The sequence below is a fragment of the Leuciscus leuciscus genome (assembly GCF_965113295.1).
Source record: "Leuciscus leuciscus genome assembly, chromosome: 20".
Taxonomy (NCBI): Eukaryota; Metazoa; Chordata; class Actinopteri; order Cypriniformes; family Leuciscidae; genus Leuciscus; species Leuciscus leuciscus.
Window position 1 is genome coordinate 38,286,851 of NC_138744.1, and position 9,025 is coordinate 38,295,875.

General features: G+C 49.0%; 1 protein-coding gene across 4 annotated transcripts in view; it reads right to left on the reverse strand.

Annotated features, from left to right (window-relative positions):
* The window catches only part of iqgap3 (IQ motif containing GTPase activating protein 3), a 46,095-nt gene that overhangs the window by 3,036 nt on the left and 34,034 nt on the right, over nt 1–9,025 (reverse strand). For all 4 annotated transcript variants that reach the window (XM_082150061.1, XM_082150060.1, XM_082150058.1 and 1 more), the window contains one exon: nt 1,253–1,465. In XM_082150061.1, coding sequence (XP_082006187.1) covers nt 1,253–1,465 — 213 coding nt within the window. The remainder of the gene's footprint in view (nt 1–1,252; nt 1,466–9,025) is intronic.

Here is a 9,025-nt window from a genome sequence, read left to right on the forward strand (position 1 = left end):
AGTGTAATTTGATTGTTTAGTTTTCATCGCGTCCCATTAGACTTCATGGAGAGGGCGGGGCTTATGAGCTATACTTTACGCTTCACTTTCACAGGGTTCCCACTCCTCCTTTCAAAAACTTTCCAGGTCCAATACCCTCAAATTCAAGGACTTCATGTGGGACACACTTCAAGTGAGCGCAAGGTTACATCGTGTTTCCTTGAGAAACATTGTTACAGACTTCATGTGTCTTTGCATGTGTTTTTTTGCATTTATTTTTGGCCATATGACAGAGATCTGATATTCTATTTGTCATATTTCTGTTTTGCCTAAAAAACTGAAGAGTATTCAGCACATCCTCCTAAACTGTACTCTAAACTGATCTGATATTAACGTTTGCATGGGTTGTATTGAGACGAGCTCAGGCTCGTGTAACAGCCTATTTGTGCAGTGTTTGAGTGTGAGTGTGTGTAGCCCCTTTCACACAGAGATTCCGGAAAATACACGGATAAAGTGACCCGGGATTTGACCCGGGTTCGTTTGATTTTGGTTCATTCACACTGCCAGTGATTTTCCGGAATCAGAGATCACACACAACCCGTAAAAATGCCGTAAAGACACGTGACATCGATGTGACTTGTAATCTCAGCAGCGTCTTAAGTTTGCTTATGAGCTGCGATCTCTCTCTCTCGAGAAACCACGCTTGTGCATTTTTTTCTCTGATTCGATCATAAAATTGCGCTTTACGTACCGTTTCACAGCTGGCGAACGATCCCGCGCTTCAGTGTCATCACTACGACACGGCATTATTACGGCTTTTGTTCACACAGCGCGCGTTCCGGGACTGAACACGGCAATGTTACTAGGTCCCGACCCGGCATCGATCCCGGCTTAAATCCCGGGTCGAGTTTGCGTTCACACAGAAGGCGCTCTGGCAATTTGCCGGGTTCAAAGCGCTGTGTGAAAGGGGCTTGTGTGAAACGTTGAGGTTCCATCGTAGAAGTTTTGTGCGCGTGAACGTCATGGCAACATACAGCACAAAGTACCTCACGCGGGAAACACTTAACGCAACGCGTAACTAGCGTAAATCAAGCGAGCTAGTGCGCATAGGCCACCAGGTGTTGGTGAAGTAACACACTAGCGGACCGGAGGGAAGAACACAGATTTTTTCCAGAAAACTTCTCGCACAAAATAAATTCAAGCACTTTCAAGAACCCATGGGAACCTTTCAGGACTTGTGCGGCACGCTTGGTCAGAACACACACACACTCACCTTGGCGATGAGCTGCAGCATGTGTGTGTGTGTGTCGGGGGGGTGCAGGGTCCCGATGGCCTCCAGTCTCCTCAGGTTCCTCAGGATCTTCCTCTTCTTCTCCTCCAGAGTCAGGCTGCCGTCGGACACCAGAGACTGGTTCCTCTTCATCTTCTCTGGGGTTCTGATGTCTCTCTGAGCGCGCTGGTGCATCATCCAGCCGTGCTGCACCTCCTGAACACACACACACACTCAGGGTTTATACAAAGTTAATGAAGGATTTAAATTAAGATCTCTCCAACTCACTCACTCTTCTCCAACCCACTCACTCTTCTCCAACCCACTCACTCTTCTCCAACCCACTCACTCTTCTCCAACCCACTCACTCTTCTCCAACTCTCCAACCCACTCACTCTTCTCCAACTCTCCAACCCACTCACTCTTCTCCAACTCTCCAACCCACTCACTCTTCTCCAACTCACTCACTCTTCTCCAACCCACTCACTCTTCTCCAACCCACTCACTCTTCTCCAACTCTCCCTTCTCCAACTCACTCTTCTCCAACTCACTCTTCTTCTCCAACTCACTCTTCTCCAACTCACTCTTCTCCAACTCACTCTTCTTCTCCAACTCACTCTTCTCCAACTCACTCTTCTCCAACTCACTCTTCTCCAACTCACTCTTCTCCAACTCACTCTTCTCCAACTCACTCTTCTCCACTCTTCTCCAACTCACTCTTCTCCAACTCACTCTTCTCCAACTCACTCTTCTCCAACTCACTCTTCTCCAACTCACTCTTCTCCAACTCACTCTTCTCCAACTCACTCTTCTCCAACTCACTCTTCTCCAACTCACTCTTCTCCAACTCACTCTTCTCCAACTCACTCTTCTTCTCCAACTCACTCTTCTTCTCCAACTCACTCTTCTCCAACTCACTCTTCTCCAACTCACTCTTCTCCAACTCACTCTTCTCCAACTCACTCTTCTCCAACTCACTCTTCTCCAACTCACTCTTCTCCAACTCTCCCTTCTCCAACTCACTCTTCTCCAACTCACTCTTCTTCTCCAACTCACTCTTCTCCAACTCACTCTTCTTCTCCAACTCACTCTTCTCCAACTCACTCTTCTCCAACTCACTCTTCTCCAACTCACTCTTCTCCAACTCACTCTTCTCCACTCTTCTCCAACTCACTCTTCTCCAACTCACTCTTCTCCAACTCACTCTTCTCCAACTCACTCTTCTCCAACTCACTCTTCTCCAACTCACTCTTCTTCTCCAACTCACTCTTCTTCTCCAACTCACTCTTCTCCAACTCACTCTTCTCCAACTCACTCTTCTCCAACTCACTCTTCTCCAACTCACTCTTCTCCAACTCACTCTTCTCCAACTCACTCTTCTCCAACTCACTCTTCTCCAACTCTCAACCCACTCACTCTTCTCCAACTCACTCTTCTCCAACTCACTCTTCTCCAACCCACTCACTCTTCTCCAACCCACTCACTCTTCTCCAACTCTCTCAACCCACTCACTCTTCTCCAACTCTCCACCCACTCACTCTTCTCCAACTCTCCACCCACTCACTCTTCTCCAACTCTCAACCCACTCACTCTTCTCCAACTCACTCTTCTCCAACTCTCCACCCACTCACTCTTCTCCAACTCTCAACCCACTCACTCTCAACCCACTCACTCTTCTCCAACTCACTCTTCTCCAACTCACTCTTCTCCAACCCACTCACTCTTCTCCAACCCACTCACTCTTCTCCAACTCTCTCAACCCACTCACTCTTCTCCAACTCTCCACCCACTCACTCTTCTCCAACTCTCCACCCACTCACTCTTCTCCAACTCTCAACCCACTCACTCTTCTCCAACTCACTCTTCTCCAACTCTCCACCCACTCACTCTTCTCCAACTCTCAACCCACTCACTCTCAACCCACTCACTCTTCTCCAACTCTCAACCCACTCACTCTTCTCCAACTCTCAACCCACTCACTCTTCTCCAACTCTCAACCCACTCACTCTTCTCCAACTCTCAACCCACTCACTCTTCTCCAACTCACTCTTCTCCAACTCACTCTTCTCCAACTCACTCTTCTCCAACTCACTCTTCTCCAACTCACTCTTCTCCAACTCACTCTTCTCCAACTCACTCTTCTCCAACTCACTCTTCTCCAACTCACTCTTCTCCAACTCACTCTTCTCCAACTCACTCTTCTCCAACTCACTCTTCTCCAACTCACTCTTCTCCAACTCACTCTTCTCCAACTCACCCTTCTCCAACTCACCCTTCTCCAACTCACTCTTCTCCAACTCTCAACCCACTCACTCTTCTCCAACTCACTCTTCTCCAACTCACTCTTCTCCAACTCACTCTTCTCCAACTCACTCTTCTCCAACTCACTCTTCTCCAACTCACTCTTCTCCAACTCTCAACCCACTCACTCTTCTCCAACTCTCCAACTCACTCTTCTCCAACTCTCAACCCACTCACTCTTCTCCAACCCTCAACCCACTCACTCTTCTCCAACTCTCAACCCACTCACTCTTCTCCAACTCTCCAACTCACTCTTCTCCAACTCTCCAACTCTCAACCCACTCACTCTTCTCCAACTCTCCAACTCTCAACCCACTCACTCTTCTCCAACTCTCCAACTCTCAACCCACTCACTCTTCTCCAACTCTCCAACTCTCAACCCAACTCTCAACCCACTCACTCTTCTCCAACTCTCAACCCACTCACTCTTCTCCAACTCTCCAACTCACTCTTCTCCAACTCTCAACCCACTCACTCTTCTCCAACTCTCAACCCACTCACTCTTCTCCAACTCTCAACCCACTCACTCTTCTCCAACTCTCCAACTCTCAACCCACTCACTCTTCTCCAACTCTCCAACTCTCAACCCAACTCTCAACCCACTCACTCTTCTCCAACTCTCAACCCACTCACTCTTCTCCAACTCTCCAACTCACTCTTCTCCAACTCTCAACCCACTCACTCTTCTCCAACTCTCAACCCACTCACTCTTCTCCAACTCTCAACCCACTCACTCTTCTCCAACTCTCCAACTCTCAACCCACTCACTCTTCTCCAACTCTCCAACTCTCAACCCACTCACTCTTCTCCAACTCTCCAACTCTCAACCCAACTCTCAACCCACTCACTCTTCTCCAACTCTCAACCCACTCACTCTTCTCCAACTCTCCAACTCACTCTTCTCCAACTCTCAACCCACTCACTCTTCTCCAACTCTCAACCCACTCACTCTTCTCCAACTCTCAACCCACTCACTCTTCTCCAACCCTCAACCCACTCACTCTTCTCCAACTCTCAACCCACTCACTCTTCTCCAACTCTCAACCCACTCACTCTTCTCCAACTCTCAACCCACTCACTCTTCTCCAACTCTCCAACTCACTCTTCTCCAACTCTCCAACTCTCAACCCACTCACTCTTCTCCAACTCTCAACCCACTCACTCTTCTCCAACTCTCAACCCACTCACTCTCTCCAACTCTCAACCCACTCACTCTTCTCCAACTCTCAACCCACTCACTCTTCTCCAACTCTCAACCCACTCACTCTTCTCCAACCCTCAACCCACTCACTCTTCTCCAACTCTCCAACTCACTCTTCTCCAACTCTCAACCCACTCACTCTTCTCCAACCCTCAACCCACTCACTCTTCTCCAACCCTCCACCCACTCACTCTTCTCCAACTCTCCAACTCTCAACCCACTCACTCTTCTCCAACTCTCCAACTCTCAACCCACTCACTCTTCTCCAACTCTCCAACTCTCAACCCACTCACTCTTCTCCAACTCTCCAACTCTCAACCCACTCACTCTTCTCCAACTCTCAACCCACTCACTCTTCTCCAACTCTCAACCCACTCACTCTTCTCCAACTCTCAACCCACTCACTCTTCTCCAACTCTCAACCCACTCACTCTTCTCCAACTCTCCAACTCTCAACCCACTCACTCTTCTCCAACTCTCCAACTCTCAACCCACTCACTCTTCTCCAACTCTCAACTCTCAACCCAACTCTCAACCCACTCACTCTTCTCCAACTCTCAACCCACTCACTCTTCTCCAACTCTCCAACTCACTCTTCTCCAACTCTCAACCCACTCACTCTTCTCCAACTCTCAACCCACTCACTCTTCTCCAACTCTCAACCCACTCACTCTTCTCCAACCCTCAACCCACTCACTCTTCTCCAACTCTCAACCCACTCACTCTCTCCAACTCTCAACCCACTCACTCTTCTCCAACTCTCAACCCACTCACTCTTCTCCAACTCTCCAACTCACTCTTCTCCAACTCTCCAACTCTCAACCCACTCACTCTTCTCCAACTCTCAACCCACTCACTCTTCTCCAACTCTCAACCCACTCACTCTTCTCCAACTCTCAACCCACTCACTCTTCTCCAACTCTCAACCCACTCACTCTTCTCCAACTCTCAACCCACTCACTCTTCTCCAACTCTCAACCCACTCACTCTTCTCCAACCCTCAACCCACTCACTCTTCTCCAACCTCACCAACTCACTCTTCTCCAACTCTCAACCCACTCACTCTTCTCCAACCCTCAACCCACTCACTCTTCTCCAACCTCAACCCACTCACTCTTCTCCAACTCTCCAACTCTCAACCCACTCACTCTTCTCCAACTCTCCAACTCTCAACCCACTCACTCTTCTCCAACTCTCCAACTCTCAACCCACTCACTCTTCTCCAACTCTCAACCCACTCACTCTTCTCCAACTCTCAACCCACTCACTCTTCTCCAACTCTCAACCCACTCACTCTTCTCCAACTCTCCAACTCTCAACCCACTCACTCTTCTCCAACTCTCAACCCACTCACTCTTCTCCAACTCTCAACCCACTCACTCTTCTCCAACTCTCAACCCACTCACTCTTCTCCAACTCTCAACCCACTCACTCTTCTCCAACTCTCAACCCACTCACTCTTCTCCAACTCTCAACCCACTCACTCTTCTCCAACTCTCAACCCACTCACTCTTCTCCAACTCTCAACCCACTCACTCTTCTCCAACTCTCAACCCACTCACTCTTCTCCAACTCTCAACCCACTCACTCTTCTCCAACTCTCAACCCACTCACTCTTCTCCAACTCTCAACCCACTCACTCTTCTCCAACTCTCAACCCACTCACTCTTCTCCAACTCTCAACCCACTCACTCTTCTCCAACTCTCAACCCACTCACTCTTCTCCAACTCTCAACCCACTCACTCTTCTCCAACTCTCAACCCACTCACTCTTCTCCAACTCTCAACCCACTCACTCTTCTCCAACTCTCAACCCACTCACTCTTCTCCAACTCTCAACCCACTCACTCTTCTCCAACTCTCAACCCACTCACTCTTCTCCAACTCTCAACCCACTCACTCTTCTCCAACTCTCAACCCACTCACTCTTCTCCAACTCTCAACCCACTCACTCTTCTCCAACTCTCAACCCACTCACTCTTCTCCAACTCTCAACCCACTCACTCTTCTCCAACTCTCAACCCACTCACTCTTCTCCAACTCTCAACCCACTCACTCTTCTCCAACTCTCAACCCACTCACTCTTCTCCAACTCTCAACCCACTCACTCTTCTCCAACTCTCAACCCACTCACTCTTCTCCAACTCTCAACCCACTCACTCTTCTCCAACTCTCAACCCACTCACTCTCAACCCACTCACTCTTCTCCAACTCACTCTTCTCCAACTCACTCTTCTCCAACTCACTCTCTCCAACTCACTCTTCCTCACTCACTCTTCTCCAACTCACTCTTCTCCAACTCACTCTTCTCCAACTCACTCTTCTCCAACTCACTCTTCTCCAACTCACTCTTCTCCAACTCACTCTTCTCCAACTCACTCTTCTCCAACTCACTCTTCTCCAACTCACTCTTCTCCAACCCTCAACCCACTCACTCTTCTCCAACTCTCAACCCACTCACTCTTCTCCAACTCTCAACCCACTCACTCTTCTCCAACTCTCAACCCACTCACTCTTCTCCAACTCTCCAACTCACTCTTCTCCAACTCTCCAACTCTCAACCCACTCACTCTTCTCCAACTCACTCTTCTCCAACTCACTCTTCTCCAACTCACTCTTCTCCAACTCACTCTTCTCCAACTCACTCTTCTCCAACTCTCAACCCACTCACTCTTCTCCAACTCTCCAACTCACTCTTCTCCAACTCTCAACCCACTCACTCTTCTCCAACTCACTCTTCTCCAACTCACTCTTCTCCAACTCACTCTTCTCCAACTCACTCTTCTCCAACCCTCAACCCACTCACTCTTCTCCAACTCTCAACCCACTCACTCTTCTCCAACTCTCCAACTCACTCACTCTTCTCCAACTCTCAACCCACTCACTCTTCTCCAACTCTCAACCCACTCACTCTTCTCCAACTCTCCAACTCACTCTTCTCCAACTCTCCAACTCTCAACCCACTCACTCTTCTCCAACTCACTCTTCTCCAACTCACTCTTCTCCAACTCACTCTTCTCCAACTCACTCTTCTCCAACTCTCAACCCACTCACTCTTCTCCAACTCTCCAACTCACTCTTCTCCAACTCTCAACCCACTCACTCTTCTCCAACTCACTCTTCTCCAACTCACTCTTCTCCAACTCACTCTTCTCCAACCCTCAACCCACTCACTCTTCTCCAACTCTCAACCCACTCACTCTTCTCCAACTCTCCAACTCACTCTTCTCCAACTCTCAACCCACTCACTCTTCTCCAACTCACTCTTCTCCAACTCACTCTTCTCCAACTCACTCTTCTCCAACCTCAACCCACTCACTCTTCTCCAACTCTCAACCCACTCACTCTTCTCCAACTCTCAACCCACTCACTCTTCTCCAACTCACTCTTCTCCAACTCACTCTTCTCCAACTCACTCTTCTCCAACTCACTCTTCTCCAACTCACTCTTCTCCAACTCACTCTTCTCCAACTCACTCTTCTCCAACTCACTCTTCTCCAACTCACTCTTCTCCAACTCACTCTTCTCCAACTCACTCTTCTCCAACTCTCAACCCACTCACTCTTCTCCAACTCTCCATCCCACTCACTCTTCTCCAACTCTCCAACTCTCAACCCACTCACTCTTCTCCAACTCTCCAACTCTCAACCCACTCACTCTTCTCCAACTCTCCAACTCTCAACCCACTCACTCTTCTCCAACTCTCCAACTCTCAACCCACTCACTCTTCTCCAACTCTCCAACTCTCAACCCACTCACTCTTCTCCAACTCTCCAACTCTCAACCCACTCACTCTTCTCCAACTCTCAACCCACTCACTCTTCTCCAACTCACTCTTCTCCAACTCTCCAACTCTCAACCCACTCACTCTTCTCCAACTCTCCAACTCTCAACCCACTCACTCTTCTCCAACTCTCCAACTCTCAACCCACTCACTCTTCTCCAACTCTCAACTCTCAACCACTCACTCTTCTCCAACTCTCCCTTCTCCAACTCACTCTTCTCCAACTCACTCTTCTCCCAACTCACTCTTCTCCAACTCACTCTTCTCCAACTCACTCTTCTCCAACTCACTCTCTCAACTCACTCTTCTCCAACTCTCAACCCACTCACTCTTCTCCAACTCACTCTTCTCCAACTCTCAACCCACTCACTCTTCTCCAACCCTCTCACTCTTCTCCAACTCTCAACCACTCACTCTTCTCCAACTCTCAACCCACTCACTCTTCTCCAACTCTCAACCCACTCACTCTTCTCCAACTCACTCTTCTCCA